The sequence below is a fragment of the Ammospiza nelsoni genome, chromosome 15 (genome assembly GCF_027579445.1).
Source record: "Ammospiza nelsoni isolate bAmmNel1 chromosome 15, bAmmNel1.pri, whole genome shotgun sequence".
NCBI lineage: Eukaryota > Metazoa > Chordata > Aves > Passeriformes > Passerellidae > Ammospiza > Ammospiza nelsoni.
Window position 1 is genome coordinate 7490525 of NC_080647.1, and position 17772 is coordinate 7508296.

Genomic DNA, 17772 nt, shown 5'->3' on the forward strand with positions numbered 1-17772 from the left:
TCTTTTTATTTGCAATTTCATTTTGCTTTCTGAAACAGTGAGAATGAGGTTTTCTGAGCATGACTTTGCCCTCTGCAGGACAGGAGGGAGGGTTTGGGTCAGACATTTAGTTATCAATCTCTGCTCTTCCCTATTTGCCTTTTCCCTTGTGTAAACTTGAGCCATGAGGCTGCCAGAGGTGGTCACATGTCCAGTATTTGTATTCATGAACACAGTACTTTAACATTTATTCTCCTGGGCTTTGATGTACTTTACCTGGTTCTGTCTAAGTGTGGTTTGCCTGCTGCAACTGTAATATTCAACAGACACTGTAGGTAGAGGAAGGTCAGAAGCATCAACTTTCCATATGACCTTGACAGATTCAGCTGGTGAAAGTTACAGAATTGGATTATGGGATTTACAATGAAAAGATGGTTTAAGGGACAAGAGAAACTGCACTTGCTGTTTTCAAATGCTGGCCTGGTGTAATAGCAATCAGGAGGGACACACCTGGGGATGGAAGGTAGAAGACATATGTGAAGTTTAATTTAGCTTGTTTTTCTTTGGGGTTTTGTGGTGTTTTTCTTTTTTAATACAGTACTTGTGCAGTATTGTTCCAGAGAGCTGGCGTGGGCTTTTTTTTGTAATTTATTATAGAAGAAAAATCAATGACTTGCCAGTGTTTCTATCTTCCAGGTAGAATTGATTTTTTTTTTTTTTTTTTTTTTTTTTTTTTTTTTTTTTTTTACTTAGAAATAGTCCCACATTGAAACCCACAGGAATATTAACTTTGGTGGATGTCACCTCCTCCACATCCTCCTCTGTACCTGCAGTGATCCCAGGGCTAAACATGCTCCTAAGCATGCTCTCTTTACTGGACACTAAATGCCTTCTTTTGTAATTGTTATCTCTCATTTCCTTCAGCAGTTCTGTGACCAGGCAGGTCTGTAAAGTCTTACTTGTCTTGGAGAGAGCCTGTTCTTGATACTGTATTTAAAAAGCCTATTTTATTGTGCTTTTAACATTCCTGAACATGGGAGAGTAGTGGAATAATACTTGGAAGACATTAAAAATGCTCAGTTCAGAACTCTAAATGATGATAATTCTACTCTGTTTAAACCTAATTTCAAATATGTGGTGGTAACAGACTGATATGTTTCACAAATGTAGCATAATCAAAATATATTGGTGGATACAAAAGAAAAGAGCTTGATCAAGTCTTTATTCCTGTCTTTTGTGACGTGAGATTGCTGTTATAATCTCTCAGATAAACATTTTTTTTCTGCTCTGTGGCTCTACAGCTCAAAAAACATACTTTGACAGTGCCATACTATTTTAATATATATTTCTTGGGCTTGGTAAACACTGTCCATTGCTTGGAGCAAGCTAAATGTTCCACAAACCAAAAACATTAAAATCAATACACTTTTTTCATTGAGCATAACAGAGCGTGCCATTGGCCTCAAAGAAGAGAGCTTGGCAGGGGAACAGAGCTGGAAAGAGTTGTCAAGATGTAAAAATATAATGAAGGAGCTACAGGGCTTTTCCCCAACAAAATAACTGCTCTGAGTTTTTAAGAACCTTCAAGTATAACAAACAGCTTGGAATGAAAATCCTGCGTGAGAGCAGGAGGACAGCCATGACCTCTTTGTGCTGTCCTGGGGAAACTCAGTGGAACATTGCTGTATTCAGCAATGTGCAAAACTTCACTCACAGCAGCTCTCAGCTTCCCTAATTGCCAGGTGAATAAGGATTTGGGAATTTAGGCTAGTGCCTGTGGCTGCTTAGAATCTACTGGAATGCAGTAGTTGCATGTCCCCCCTGTTCCTAATTAAAATATATTTTTAAATGTCAGGGTGATAGTACTTGAGCTCTGTGGTAACAAGGCATCGTTTCTTTCTGGAGCTGGGCTTGCTTGCCGAGGTCAGTGGTTTGAAGTGATTGGCAATGGCTGTGAGTGGCTGTCACCAGTTAAGGTGCTACCAGAAAGGGAGATGAGGACATAGAAATGCTGCTTTCTGCTTTTTTTTTTGTCTCCTGCTCTGGTTTGAGCTGTGTAACAAAAACAAGCTTGACAAGCATTTTGAGGCTGCAGATTTTAAAGCGAGTCCCAGATAAGCGTGTTTGAGTTCCTGCAGAGCACATCTGATCTTGCAGACCCCCCTGCCCAAGTGCTTTGCACTTTTATACAGACTGTTTGAAAGGACTGGCATGTGCAGTAGGGCTTGGCCACGCTGTGCATCTGTTTGTTCCCAGCATTTGCACCTGATCACTCTCTTACCCTGGTGTGAGGGAGCACTGTGATGTGCTCAGGGTACATTTTTAATACCTGGTGAAATTGTTCAGCTCCTGAACTGTTTGTGCCATTGGTGGGAAGTGTGTCCCCTGCTCGGGCAAAGTGCTGCTGTCCCTTATGTGCCTTCAGGTGGTGACCTGTCCAACTCTGCAGTAAGTAGATGACTGCAGCCTGTCAGCTTGGCCACGTGCCACAGGGTTGATCATCGTGTGTTGGTGGCAAGAGGCAGCTTTCCAGTCCTGTGATGGGAGAGAGCCTTCAAGCACAGTACATCCCCTTGAGCCAGTGGCACACAACACAGCTCCTACAGCTTGGTTTGTGTCTGTGGTAGAGGTTGGCTTTCACAGACAAAGGCTGGATTGACAAAGAGATGGAAGTGTTACAGGTCTTTAGCAGTGTTTGTTCAGCAGTCTCCTCAGCTGCCTGTTGGCAGCTTTATTTCTGGACTTGAATACCTTTTGTAGAAATGATGCTGGATTTTTTTACCTTGTGTGTCCTTCTTTCCATCTTCCCTGCAAAGCAAAAATATCCCAGCAGAACAGTCACAGGGGGAGGCTGAAGAGCAGCATCAGTGTCTTAGAGCCAGGGATTGTTGTGTTTGCTTTTCATTCCTTGTGCATTTTTCTAACTCCCTGGACACAGAGCTAGAGCCTACCTGGACTGTGAAGTGATTGTGTTTCACTGAACTGTTCTTTTAAAGTTGCAGAGGGATATAATGTTTTAGGTTTTTTAAGCTCAAGCATTGATTGGCTTCCCAAGGCTCTGCCCCATGGCTGTAGGGAGAGGAAAACTGGGTAGACTGGGACTGTGCAAAGTGCACCAGCCTCCCTTCAGTGGGGTGAACACAGAATGCCTGCTTGGTGTGCTCTGAGGGTTTTCAAGCTGCCTTGCACTTGCATGTGCCACTGAGCTTTGCTTTGAGCTCTCAGTTCAGAAGGACCCAAACCTCTTGTTGTAGCTGCCAAATGTCACCTGCTTTCATTTGGAATCATGCAAAACATCAAGGTTCATTCATTTCAGTCAAGATCAAGTCCAGGCTTGCTCAGAAAGGGCTTGACCTAACATCCATTGAAGCCACAAAATTCAGTTGCTGTTTTAGTGACAAGCTCTGGGGCTGCCTTGAGAGTGCTGGGAGCATTGGTAGCCCTGGGAGCTTGTGATAACTATTCTGGTTTTGCCACTGAAGCTGTGTGGAAAGGCAGGTCTGACTCTTGTCCTCTGTACCCTGACAAAAGACATGTCCCTGTTCACCTCAGCAGCCCTGGGTCAGAGCTGACATGCTGCTGCTGCAGCTCAGAGCATCGTTCAGAACAGCACAAAATCTGCAAACCATTCTCCAGTGGCTGCAGGGGAGCTGAGCTGGGCCAAAATAACACCTGGGCAGTTTTTAGCATTTTTCTTCTATTTTTCTTTTTTCCCTGCGCAGGCTTGGAGTCGTGGCTCTTTATACTCAGAGGTGGGAATTTCAAAGTTAGGTAAAACTCGCCCTAGAGATATTGTAAAACTGTGGTTTGTGCTTTTTATGGGCTGTTGAATTCTATTTCCAGCAAATTCTGTATTCATGAACTGTACTCTTTCTTGGCTAGAACATGAATCTCACAGGGTCTGTATCATCCATAGCTGGAAACCACCAGATTAACCTTAACTCTAGCATTTTTATTCACACACATTGAAATTGAAACTTCTGTATGGTAGGAAGTCTTTGTTGCTTCCCTTGCCTTGGAGGCTGATTGCCATCTGGTAATGCTAACTAGAAGATACATTTTGCTTTTTCTTTCCAGCTATGATCTGTTCACAGCAGGATCCTCACCATAACAGCAGTCTCTGGGCTCTCTGTAAATGGGTGTTACACCTGCATTTGAAAAATGTCAGCAGCCAGCTGTGCTGTATTTTTTATTGCTGTTACAAGTAACTTTGGACCACCAGCTCCTTTGTACCCAGTACTGTCTAAGCAGGGCTGCTGGTGTAGGAGGGATGCAGAGCACAGACTATCCAGAATCCCAACATCTGTCCCAAAAGGAGCAGAAAAAGCAGTAGAACTGGAAAGCCTTTGTGATGGGTTATTTCAGAGAGGGAGAATGAAGTGCTGGTGTTGTGTTTAGGAGTCTTTGATGCAGCACAAATCCACTTCCAAACAAGACAGGGAACAAAGACAGGATAAATTTTTATGTGACTATCCACAACAGCTTGGAAAACTGAGTTCAGTGGTAGTCTGGAAGGATGTGCTTGGCAGGACTGTTCAGTTTTGTTTTGTTCTGATGGCTTGAATGATGAACTAGAGTATGCTTGTTAAATTGGTAGAGTGCTTTGAGCTGGGAGGAACTACAGACACTCTTTAGAGAACCAGGTGTGGAGTTGCAGATAGTCTTGACAGGTTGGAAAAGTAATCCATAAAAAGGTGAGTGAGTTCAATAAAAGCAGTATGAAATACAGAGTTGGTGTGAATCAGCTGCCTCATACAGGGAGCAGCATAGCTGGGTCTGGAGTAGTTCTGGGAAAGGCTTGTTGAGAGTGAATCAAAGAGTGTTACATTGTTAGTAGGAAAGAAAATGCCATGCAGGGATGTAAAAGCAGCAGTGTCACCTGCAGGACTTGTGAAAAAAAATCTGTGTACCTGCATAGCACTGGTCAGGGGTTAGGTGGAGCACAGTGCAGGTGCCCACAGCAGCAGGGACTGGGGGAGTAGCCTCAGGAAAAGCTTGGAGACTGTGCAGGGAGAGTTGGAAGAGGATAGTTTGCATAGTCTGGAGCTGAGAGTAAGGAAGGGGGGGTAGATGTGACAACAGCCTTTGAGTATGGGCCCTTCCTCAGGGAGGAAAGGAATAATTCCTATTCTGGCCTAAACCAGAAGCTTTAAGTTTCTGTTGCAAGTGGAGCAAAACTGCAGTTGGAAATCAGCTGTGAGGAGACTGATGTGTTGGAGTCCTGTGTCTGGGAAATACACAGGTAATGGGAACAAAGCAAATAGGTGTTCTGTATGGGCAATTGGGAGATGTATCACTTCACTATATCCTTTGAGACCTGGATTTTAGGATGTTTGTAGGGGGGTCTGACAGCCTTCCATGAGAACATATTCAAGGAGTGCTTTCTACATAATTTCACTTTTAAACTGCTCTGTGAAAGTGAGCTGCTCCAGTACTGCTAGGAGGAAAGCATTGCTCTTCAGCAGAAGTTACCTGCTGTATTGGGCCAGGGTCAGTGTTCAAGGGAGGTTGTGAGGTTGCAGTTCTCAGTGACTCAGTTGGCAGCATAATTTCTGAAATTCCATTAGCCTGTAGAAAGGACTTGCAGATAAAGGTGTGTTCAGGGTTGGCTTTGAACTGCCGTGAGTGACAGCTGGGCTGCATGAACATCCATCTGAGACATAACACTCACTAATGATCAGACTGACTTGTCAGCTCCAGCCTCCTTTGTTTTCCAGTTGAAAACATGTTATTTCCATGCTATTTGATGTTTGCCAGTGGAAGGTGTTTGATCCAGCAGTGAGATGGACAGCTGTGGAAAGAGGAGCGTGGTACAGCATTGGAGGTGGCAGGATGAGCCACTCAATCCAGCCAGCATTCCACTTGCTCAGCCCTGGAGCAGATTGCTTAGGGACAAACTGCAGTGAGCAGTTGAGTAGAGGTGGTGCACTGGTGGTTTGCTGTCCTGGAAGGGTAACTTCAAAACTGCAAGTCCTTATAGGATGGGTGGAGGACTTAGAGCTTGGGCACCAGGTACCAACTCTGCCTTCCAGGACCTCTCCTTTCTTACAGAGCAGCTGGCAGTAGGGGTAGACCTAAAGCAGCACGTGCTGCTCAGTAGATGTTCTTAGTTGTGCTGCATGGACATGGGGATGCAACCCTGAGCTCCCCACTTTTTGCCTCCCACTGTTACAGGACAATTCATGCTCCATGGCATGAATTTGCAGCCTGCCCTGCAAATGTGGAGCAGACACCCAGACACCCTGGTGGTTGGGGTTGTATTGTGTATGAGAAAGCCATGCAAGGCTGTGGCAGGGGCAAGGATCCATGGCCAGGAGAGCCTCTGTGTGCATGTGGTGAGTGGGATGAAAAGCAGGGAGCATTTCATGCCTTAGCACTGGAGCGACAGGCACTGAGTAAGCAGGGCCAGCACATCTCTGAATGTGCCTCCCCACTGAGTTCCTCTTGGGGAGGTGGAAATCTGCTGCTTCATGCGGAGAGAAGTTATGTAGACAAGCTGTGTTTTGGTGCCTGGTTTTGTGCAAAACATGGAAATCCTTTCCTGCCTGGTCTCTTTTCATTCTTTTTGCTGTCAGTCATTGCACATGTCATCAGTATCTGTGGAAAAGACTGCACAGTCAGGGCACCAACCTACTGCAGCCTCCAGTGTGTGAAAAGCCGCATTAGCTTGAAGATTTTCACATGAGAACTGTTCGTGATTGATGGGATGTAGTGTGCAGTCATTAAAACCAGAAATGTGTGTCTGGAACCCCTCACTGGTGTCCAGGATTAAAGAGACCGTAACAAACTGCATTACTGGTGCACATGTGAGCAAGCCTTGGGGCTTGTGCTGGGAGCCTTGTTTCTGCAGCACAGAACTGCAGCACAGTTCCACTCACTTCAGCAGCCAGGGAGGAGAGAATTTGTGCAACATGCTTAGGGAAGGTTCATCCACCCTGGTGCAGTACCCAGAATGCTCTTACTTGCATCCCACTGAGCTAGGATGCAGATGACAAGGTGCAAACTCCACACAACCAGGTATAATGGAGGTTTTTTACTGGGTTTCAGTGTGCTGCCTTCAGTGCTGCACTCCAAACAGCTGGCTTTGTTGCAGTGCAAGCTGCTGTCACGTTAGCTGGTGTCAGATGCCAGCCATTTACAGTATACGCCATCACAGCATGACTTAAGTTGGCAACACAGAGTCAATCACATGCCAGCAGCCTACTGTAAGGGTGGGGGAGTGTGTGGGAAGAAATGGGGAGAAGATACTCTTATAAAATCCTTTAATGATTTATTTTTAATATCCATTTTTCAAGCCTTGGAAAAGTGCAGTCCATATGCTTTTCCCTCCTGGTTGTAGTTGGCAAAGAAGCAGATGAACATGGTCCTTCAGACTCCTTCCATTTTGTGAGGAGCCAGAAAACAGAGCTATATTTAGCGTGTTGCCAAGGCCAGCAGCAGTCTGTTACTGGGTGGTGATTCCCTGGCTGCAGCCCTGTGTGCCACCCAGGACAGGGTGGGAATGTGCCTGTCCTGGACTCAATACTGAGCCTAAATTGACAGCAGCAAATTTCAAATTTCCAGTTGCAGGAGGATGTGCACTGGTGCCAGCAGGCTCTGTGTGCTGCTTGCCAGCACAGATCAGTTTTTGAGCACCAGCCCCCTGCCAACATGTGCAGTGGCCACTCCAGGTGCTGTAATGGTGCTTTTTGGTGCAACACTCAGCTTGGAGAATGCCTCAGTTGGTCTTCTGTGCACAGCTCTGGAACTGTCCTGTACCCTGTGCTGAGCTTTTGATCTGCTGGAGCCACAGCGAATCCCTGCAGGAAAGCTGTGCCTTCTAGCATAAATATGCTCTAAAATTGGAGGCCTAACTCCTTGTTGTATTTTCTCATGTTGTATTCCTAGGCCACTCAGGTATAAAATGGAGTTGTCCTTATTTATCCCCAGCCCAATATCCACAGCAGATTTGCTACCAGTTCCCTGTTGCTTTCCCTGCTGTGTTGCAGCTGGTGCTGAGGAGTTAAAAATGGCATCTCCTCTGTTCTTCTGGCAGCCTTTGTAGAGCTGAAATTGGTCTTGAAGACTGTGTGTGTTTCTGGGAAGTACCAAGGACTGGGTGTTGTGATGGAAGGGTAGAAGAAGGGCTCACCCCTACCAGTGTTGGAGTTCAGGGGGTACTGGTGGTGCCCATCACTACTGAGCAAGCATCTTGAAAGTTCTTACAGAGCAAGATGTCTAAACTGGGAACATTTTGTGTCACTTTGTCACACCACCACTTCCTAAAATTCATTGTCTGAGAGATGAAGAACTTACTGTGGTGCTGTAGAGGGGAGCTCAACTCAGTGTGGCTTCCAGTATGGCCCAGTGAAACACAGTGGTTGGTGATGCCCAGGATCAAAATGTTGGTGAGGAGGAGTTAGACCAAAGGCATGGGTTTGAATCTGAGTGTAGCAGTGATTTATTTAGTCTGAGCCCTCAAAGGCGTGACTGACAGCATTTCACAGCCTTTGCTCTGCAGCAGCACCTGCACAGCTCTGTTTCTTACAAATGCATGTCCTTGAAACCAGTAGCACGGTGTGGGCACTGGTTTCAGCTTACAGACTCGGTCTGCAAGACCAACGCCTTGTGCTGTATGGTGGTTTTTTATTGGTAGTAAAAATACTCTGTTTGTAGAACCCCCTGTTGGAATTAAGCAAACTGCTTTGAGGGAAAAAAAATAGAACAAAGCTTCACACCAAGCTGGGGTTGCTGGTATCAATGATATTCATAATTTCAGTTGAAATAGCAGAGTCCTTCTCAAGTTGAAGTCAACTGTGTAGGTATTGTTTACACAAAATAGTAGTTCTTTTTTTCTTCTTCTCCATTCCTGCAGTGTAGAAACATCTACACAGATTTATTCCAAATTTGGTAGAAATAAGTGTTTCCCCAACCCAAAGCACTTGTGCCAAGTTACAGTCAGGAGGAGTTTCTGAGGCTGGAGCTGCTGCCTGGCCATGGGCAGCCTGTGGTTCCATGGGGTCTGCTCCTGGTCAGCAGCAGCCCTGCAGGACATGTGCAGGTGGGACACTCAGAAATGCTCTGGAACTGAACCCTGGGCTCCTGCTGGGTCCCAGGTGATGTCTGTAGAGAGGGCTGGTCCAGTGCAGCATGAGAAGGATGACCCAAACCTGCCCGGTGTTCTCCTTGCAGGTTAGTGGAGTTATTTCCTTTGTAGTGGAGCTGGGTGTCTGAGCACCAGCCAGCTGCAGTGGAGCCATTTTACCCTGCTTCACACAGATGTGAGAAAGTGTCTGGTGATGAAGATTCGTGTCCTCAGGGCCTGTGAGCAATTAACTCACTGCTGGGGATCTGGGGCTGTTGGATTGCTGAGAAGCCAAAACAATAGCATTAAAAAGCCTCTTTCCTTTTGAGTTGGGTTGTGGGAGCCACTGGGCTCTTTTAGGAGCAGGGCAGAGTTTCATTCCAGGAAGCCAGGCTGCTAAAGTTTGGAAGTAGTTCTTTTTCCTGTCCCTCTGGCTTTAGCCCATCACTTCTTGCATTTAATTATTTGCCCTTTGTTTAACTCTGATCTCCCTGGAGCAGATAAGAGAGGAGCCTGTTCCCATGGCACATGTCAAACAGCCTCTTTTAAGCTGCAGTCAAGCTCTGCAGCCATCTCTCCGGTGAAGCTGTTACCCCACCAGGAAGGGAGGTGGAGTAAAGCTTGGAAGTTTCAGGCTGCTCTACAGCAGCCTGGCATGCTGGGGAGCCTGGCTGGGGATTCAAACCCAGCCCCTCAGTGGCTTATGGTGTTGGCTTTTTGCAGTGGTACTGGGATTGTCTGGTGATTTCACCTGAATGTTTGCAAAAGCCTTAAAGAATCCCCAGGGGAGAATCCTGGATGCATCAGGAGCTGATCCCAGGAGTTTCCACCTGAGCCTTGGGTGAGTGGTGTGTAACAGCTGTGTCCTTGTGGACCTGGTTATGGGGTTACAGCTCTGCTGACAGGGGCAGGTACATGGGGTCATCTGATGTGCCCCTTTTGGGAAGCAAATTTAATTACACTGAGACTGAGAACTCTGTGTCCAGCCCTTGATGACTGTGCCTCGGATAGGCTGGGTAATGGATGGTCTTGTGCCTTTGCTGGCTACAGGAGCTGTTATTAATTATCTGTCATGGAACAGCTCTGTGGCCTCTAGGTCTGGCCTTATTATAATAAGCTTTGAATAGCTCAAAGGAATTTGTTCCTCAAAAAAGTCACAATTTTTGCATAAAGTTAGATTAAGTATTTCATGTTTTCTGTATGCCTCTTGTTTCTTGAGGAAGAAATTCAAAAAGAAAGGAGAGGAGAGAGAAAACCTTATTTTTCAAGAACTGTTTTGTCTTAATGACAACATTTGTTACTAACTTTCTTATTTAGTGATATTTATCTTATGTCTACTTGCAAACACTATTAAATTAAGAGAGTTTATACATGTTTTTGAAGTGATGATCTCAGTTGATTTGCAGGGATAACATCAGTGATCTCTTGACTTTTAGGAGCCACATGTTTATTGCAGGAGGGAATGAGTCAGTGATGCAACACACTTCACTTTTGACAAATGAAAGTGTGAAGGGGGAAAATCATTCAGCATTTTGGGGTACCCGCCTGTTGTGGATCAGAGGTGCTGCCTTGCAGAGCTGTCCTCTTAAAGTTTTATCCAATGCAGCTGGGGAAGTGGTAGAGACAGTTTTGTTTCTTCTGTGTGGTTGTCAGGGCCAATTAAGTGGTCTGGTGTTGGGAAGGAGGGGAAAAGCAACCCACGCAAGGAAACAGGTAATTTTTGTTGTTGTTTCTGGAACTGTTGCCACTAGTTTCTGAAAGTCTTGGTGTTTGTGTTAGATTATTTGAGATTTTTTCTTACAACAATCATTTTAACATCAGGAAGCCTGACTTTTTGGTTTAGCTTGATAGTACTCAGTTAATGTTACTGCAGGAGAAGTCATGTTGCTCTTCTCTTCACCTACTATAGAAAAATCACAAAAGAGGCACAGTAGCTACCAAGCCGCCTCCGCCTCGATGATTGTGTTGTTCCAGTAACCCAAACAATCCTTAATTAAATTTCTCTGGCTGCCCTGGGTGTTACATTCACTGAAATGCTGTTCCATTATGTTTTTTAGGGCCGGTGTACCCGAGAGAACTGCAAATATCTCCACCCTCCCCCACATTTAAAAACACAACTTGAAATAAATGGACGCAACAACCTGATCCAGCAGAAGACGGCCGCAGCCATGTTTGCTCAGCAGATGCAGTTCATGCTCCCGGGCGCACAGCTACAGCCAATTGTGAGTCACAGCCCTGCTCCCTGTCCCTGCAGCAACTGGGAGTTACAGCCCTGCTCCCTGTCCCTGCAGCCAATTGTGAGTCACAGCCCTGCTCCCTGTCCCTGCAGAAACTGGGAGTCACAGCCCTGCTCCCTGTCCCTGCAGCCAATTGTGAGTCACAGCCCTGCTCCCTGTCCCTGCAGCAACTGGGAGTTACAGCCCTGCTCCCTGTCCCTGCAGCAACTGGGAGTTACAGCCCTGCTCCCTGTCCCTGCAGCAACTGGGAGTTACAGCCCTGCTCCCTGTCCCTGCAGCCAATTGGGAGTTACAGCCCTGGCCCATCAGGCTCACACTGCTCCCTGTCCCTCCCTGTTTGTTCACAGAGGTCCCAGCACTGTGCCTGAGCTCAGGCCATTGTCTGTGCTACACAGAACTGGGCAGGATCTTCCAGAGGGGTGTCTGATGCTACTTTTGCATCTCCTTGAAAGCTGTGTCTCTCTTTTCCTCTGATAACTGAGGAGTTGTGAGATTCAGGGCTTCAGGTGGAAGGGTCTTGCCACAGGTGCTTCTTTGACCAGCTGATTGATGTACATCCCAGGAGTTCTGAGTGGCTCAATTCCAGTGGATCCTGTTTTGGATTGTTGTTTTGGACGATGCTGACTCCCTTGGACTAGCTGTGTGGCACTGTTGGACTAAAACTAGGGAAGATGAATCCTACCTAGCCTTTAATCCTGTTTAATGTCTGGGAGTGGGACCATTTCACTGCAGTTGTCCCAGCAGAGAGTTGTACTAATGTCACAGCCCTGTCACTCGTTTCTCACAGTAATGCTGATTTAGAGTTAGAGCAGGAAGGATTTGCTTCTTTTCAGGTAGGAAGGGGAGCCTGTGGGAGATGGATGTTTGCAGAGCAGGTAGTTCAGAGAAGCCTTCACTGCCTGTCCCTGCTGTTGCCTGTCAGTTAAAACAGGTTTCAGGCTGGAGAGCCCTGTTATGCCAGGGAGAGAATGGCTTGTGTCTGCTGGTTGGTGTATCTGGGAGGGGATGACACTTGTCAGCTGAGTTTTAGTCTGTCACAATGTCTATTTTAAGAGCTGTCAGAGGTCTTGAAGTAGCTCTTCAATGCTGATGTGAATAAGCTGCACTGAGAGTTAATTAGGAGTTCTCAGTTTGAAGCTGGGACTGAGTGTCTTTCCTGGGGCAGTGTACACTGCTGTAGCTGGGTGAGGCTCCCTGTGCTATGCCACATGGAAGGACTGGCCAGATCCTTTGGGCAAGCTCTTCTAGCCTGAAGGGGTAAAGTCTGTGAACCAGCCTGAACTTGGCCTCCTGGTGTCCCACCTACAGTGCCTGGCCTCTCTGCCCATGTGGGACACAGCATCTGTCACCCCAGCTGAAAAGCTCAGGTGTTTCTGGTTTATTGTCACCAGAGAACAGTGAAGGATTCCTCCCCATTAGGGGCTGTTGTGATGTTTGATGTAAGAACTTGTGATGGAGGTTTCCCTGGTTCAGCAGGGAAAGCTGGTCAGTGTCCCTTCATGATGGTGGTCTGCCACCCAGCTGGGCTATTTCCTTAGTCTGGCATATTCCTCCTGTGTTTTGGGGGGGTTTTCCATGCTTACCATCGCTCTGATCATCTTGTGTGTCTGCTAGTAGCTTTATCCTGCCCTATAAGCTAATAAAATGCTGTTTATTCTTCCCATTTTGAAGATGGAAAGTTGATACAGAAGAGAAAATTTGCCACGGAGAGGGTCTTTACTTGTGCTGTACCTTAGACTCTTATCTGCTGCAGTCTTGCACTTCTTTTTTGTGGAGCTTTGAAAGTATGTCCAAATCAGAAGGAATCCTGAATTCCCTCAAAATAGTGACATTGGTTTCCAAACCCTGTACCAAAAGCAAACCCTTCCTCTTCTGTGAGGAATTCACAGTGGATGTTCTCTGGCTGGCTATTCAAAGCATCTTTGGGATTTCCTTTTTGGAAAGTTCCCATCTTCCCACTTTGCAATCTTGCAGGTCCAGTATGCTCCTGAATTTTACGCCTGCCTTTTAAATTGCCTCTGAGACTGAATATGTTGGTTTGTCTAGTTGGTGCTCTCATTTCAGAAGTAACCTTATCTGATGAGAAAGGCCCCTGGTTTCTAAATTGTGCCATGAGGGAGACATGGGCAAAGAAGAAAAATAAAAATTTGTTCTGCAGTGACTGCTCCCTTCATGCTTTCCCACACTTTACTCAGACTAAACAAGCTCTTGGTCTGATTCCTGCTGCCCAACTTGCTCCACACCAATTTCAGGACAGACAAGACATTGCTCTTTCAACTGCCTTTGATTTCCCGAAGATGCTGTCAGTGGGAGCTGGCTTTGAGAATTTTTTTCTCTCTAAATTAGAAGGGTGGGGCCTCCTTCTGGGTACACATGAAATTCGCCAAAGCAGAAGGTATTGTATGTGATGCAGCAGCAGAACAAATCCCATGTGATCAGAAAGCTGATCAACAGGATGCCTGCTTAATTGGGATGCTTGCCAGAGATGAGATTTGAAACAGCACACTTAATAGCTCCAAACAGCAGCTGAATGCTTAGACATTTTAAAGTGCAGTTTCACCAGAAAAGCTACTGAGTTAAAAAAAAGAAAACACCACCAAAAAAACCCCACCAAATCTAAACCAAACCAGTGCTTGAGAGAGCAGTTTTTTTCACCAGGCTTCCTGAAATGGTGTCTGTCTGTGAGCTGGGCTCTGGCTTTGATAGGAAGAGCTGCTTTGGTCAATGTTGTTTATGTCTGGTTTCTCAGATATGGTCACTTTGTGTCCTGTGTGTGCCAGTGCTGCACCTTCTGCCTAGTGCGCACCCTCTCCATCCTGCTTTATCCCTTTGCAGCTGTGTGGGGCAGACTTTTGGAGCTGACCATGGAGGTGCTTCAGCCCAGGGTCCTGGTGACATGGTGGAGCAGGGCACTGGTTTGCCTGAACAAACTGTTGATGGAGCATGGCAGTGGTGACACACCTGCCACCACTCCTGCCCTGCAGCTGCCTCTGCTGCTGCCTAGGGAAGCTGTTTCCTCTCTTTGTTTTCCAGCTCTTTGTCTTTTCTTCATGCCAAGGTCTTTGTAGACAGGACTATCTTGATAGTTCTGAGTCACCCAGGCCCCTGAAGACAGCCCAGACTTTAACCCAGCCCTTGGTCCCCTCCTGGGGCAGCAGGATCGTGCTGCCACTCCTTGGTGCTGTTGGAGTGGTTAAAGCAGAGGGTGAGCAACTTGCTTGGCCAGTGATGCTTGGAGCAAGTGCTGGAGCTGATTTCAACAGGTGCTTTGCACAGGCATTTTTTCCATGCAGCAAAAACCTGATTTATATCTCAACTCTAGTCAAAGATAGGCTAGGAATGAATAAATGCAGGTATCCTGGCCTACCCAGGAGCTGGTATCTGCCAAGAGACAGTGCTGTGGGGTGTTAACACCTGTCTTTTACACTACAACAGCCCACAAATGAGATACTCTTTGAGCTAGGAGTGTGTCTTTGCAGTCTGGTTGGGGAAGTGAGCATCTGTGGTGGTAGATAGCTGGATGCTTTGGCCCATTGGATTCACTCCAGCATGCTCAGCCTTCATGTTGGAGGGTGGTTTTGCAGCCAGCCAGCCCCATGAAGTTACACTGGGGGGAAGGCAGATTTTTGGGTTTTCTGACAGCATCAAGTATGTTTTTAATATCAAGGTTTTCAGTCATGTCAGTACGAGATCTTCAGTTTCTAACACCAGACTGTAAGCTGCCATTGTTTTTTGTGTGCTTTCCATATATAGCTGCTTAGCAGTGACCTGTCTCCCCTCCTTCAGGCTATCAACACCTCTGTATTTACAGTGGGCCTCTCATTTTCAGGCTTTCCCTTTTTTAGGGTCTGAGGTAACTCAGAATCAACACTTCCTGGCTGAGACAGTGCTTGTGTTTGACAAAACACCAACCGCTCTTCTGCCTTCCTCTTCACACCCACTCTGTGTTTCTTCTCTAGCTTTAGCACAATTTCTGCTAGCCAAATCGAATGCAACTCCTAGATTGTTAACAAAATCAGCTGTTCCAGGTTCTGCTGTCACCAGTGGTGACAAATGCCCCTCCCTGGGACGGTTCCTTCTCTCTGCTCACACCTTCAACCCAACAGCTTCCATGCTTGAGGTCTGTGAGAAGCTCAGAGCTGTCCAAGTCCTTGGCGACCCTCACCCTGAGATGTGTTCTCACAACAGCCATTTCAGCTTTTTAAAATAATTACTATTCTTACAAGCATTTTAATACTCAGTAAACCAGTCTTGTGAGCTGCTACCAGCCTGAACCCTTTGCTGCTGCGCTGTAACCTGTTTCCCTCTGCACAGGAGTTACTGGTAGTGTCTCTGTGCTATGATTTGTAAAAGCTAATTTGCAAGGAATTAGCAAACCTGTCTCTGTATTTCCTGAATTAGCAAGAGCTTGAAGGAGGGCAGCAGGAGTAAGTTCTGATACTTTCTATCCCTCTGTTTTGCCCTAGAGCATATCAGCAATTAAATTGACAGTATGATTTTTTAGTGTACAGCCATAACATTGCTCTGTCAGGTCCCCTGTCCCTCCCTTCCTCTTCCTCCCAGTTTTATATCAGGACGATGATGCCATTTGATCTGGGATATCCCTTGGGTCAGTTGGGGTCAGCTGTCCTCTGTCCCCTCCTGACTCCTTGTGCTGCCCCCCATGGTCGCCTCACTGGTTGGGTGGGATGAGAGGCAGAAAAACCTTTGGCCCTGTGTAAGCATTGCTCAGAAACAGCAAAAGCATCCCTGAATTATCTACACTGTTTCCAGTACAAATCCAAAGCACAGCCCTATACCAGCTACTGTGGAGAAAATTAACTGTATCCCAGCCAAAAGCTGTCACAGGAGGTGGACAGGAGGCACGTTGAGGAGGGCAGTGCTGTTTGGAGTGAAAATTACATTTGGGTTCTGGCCGCAAGGAGGAAATTTGCTCACATTCCCTGAGGACATGGGGGACCTGCACAGACTTAGAGGGAAGCATTGGCTGGCAGCATCCCTATTACTGGTGCTGATGCATGAGCCAGACTGGATTTCCCAATCCAAGACAGGCAGCCGGGTCTGGCAGTGAGCACAGCCCATCTTTTCCCCTCATCAGCCACAATAAATACAGAGCTCCCTGGTGCCAGCTCACAAAGGCACAGTTCTCAGAGTGCTTCACACACTCCAGACTTAAAACCCCAGCTCTTGTAGGTTGAATCTGTTGAGTGAGGTCTGCTTGTTCCCTGGCTGTGCACCCGCTTGGCTGCGAGTGCAGCCCCAGCCTGCGGGCAGGGTGTGGAGCGCAACTGGCACTTCCCATCGGGGAGCAGGCACTCAGTGCAGGCAGGCAGAAGAAGCCTTGGGGAGGCAGCAGCAGATGTCAAGGCACAGAAAGGGGTGAACAAACAGCAGCAGCAATAAAAACTCCTCCTGCTCCTACGAGCATCCCTAGGTGGGTCTCCAGGACCGCAAGTGGATCGTGCTACTCAGTGATCAAGAGATCACTGATGTTATCCCTGCAAATCAGTTGTTCCTCGTGCACATCTTTCCTCCACTCACTTCAGCTTGGGTTTGGATCCATTAGCCCTTGCTGATTGCTCCCAGTGAGAAGAGGGACTGCTTTTGAGGGAGTTGGGGATTGTGTTTTGGTGAGCAGGTCCTGCTTCCACCTTTGTAGCAGCTTTGGTGAAGAGGCTGGTATACCATCTCTTAGTGAATGTTTCAGGTGAATTCACTCAGTGTGAGGTGTTGCAAACCCCCAGCATTCCCAGTCTGCACAAATCCTTCCTTCAGCAATGGGAGGAACCTCTTCCCTTTGTCTCAGAAACCAGCAAGGTCCACACTTAGCTGTGTTTGAACCCAGCCAAGCAGGAGAAGCTTGCTTTAAAGGATATCCTGGCATTTTGGAGCAGTGTTTGTGCCACACCTGGTCAGTCAGGATACTTCTGCTGTATTAGGTGCTGAAAAACATAGGGTAGGTTTGCCCACACATTTGTGCAAGCCACATGTACTGCAAGGTTTGGGTTACTATGGGTACATAAAACAAATGCTGACAACATGTCAGGCCCCACTATAACCTGTGCAGACTGGCCAGGCAGGAGAAGCTCCTTAAAACAGAATTTATGGTGCAAATAGTGATGGAAGTTCAGCAGATACCACTGTAATTTCTGGTACTTGCATAAAAGAAAACAGCCTAATGGATGCTGCTTCCTCACTAAAGTGTTCAGGGAGTCACAGATTTGAAAATCCTAAAGAGCCTTTTTAGCAGCAAAAGATGCAAAATATCTGGGAGCCACCAGAGAATTGAAAGAGACAAGAAAATTATTTAATAAAAGGCTGTGGATTGGAGGATCTCTGGCTTTAGTGGTTGAAGTCTCCCAACAGCTGAAGCAGTGCTTGACTAAGGCTCACAAGAAGGAAAATTGGAATTCCCTTCCAGAAAAAGAATTATTTGGTTCTGCTACACCTAAAGCATCCAGCACCATTGATGAGGAAGCTGTGTCTCCTCAG

General features: G+C 46.6%; 1 protein-coding gene across 4 annotated transcripts in view; it reads left to right on the plus strand.

The window, feature by feature from the left end:
• Window positions 1–17772, plus strand: part of MBNL3 (muscleblind like splicing regulator 3) — a 91615-nt gene that overhangs the window by 47532 nt on the left and 26311 nt on the right. For all 4 annotated transcript variants that reach the window (XR_009419488.1, XM_059483023.1, XM_059483020.1 and 1 more), the window contains exon 2: window positions 11101–11265. Coding sequence is in view for 3 of the 4 variants with exons in the window: in XM_059483020.1 (XP_059339003.1) it covers window positions 11101–11265 (165 nt within the window). In the remaining variant the exon portion in view is untranslated. The remainder of the gene's footprint in view (window positions 1–11100; window positions 11266–17772) is intronic.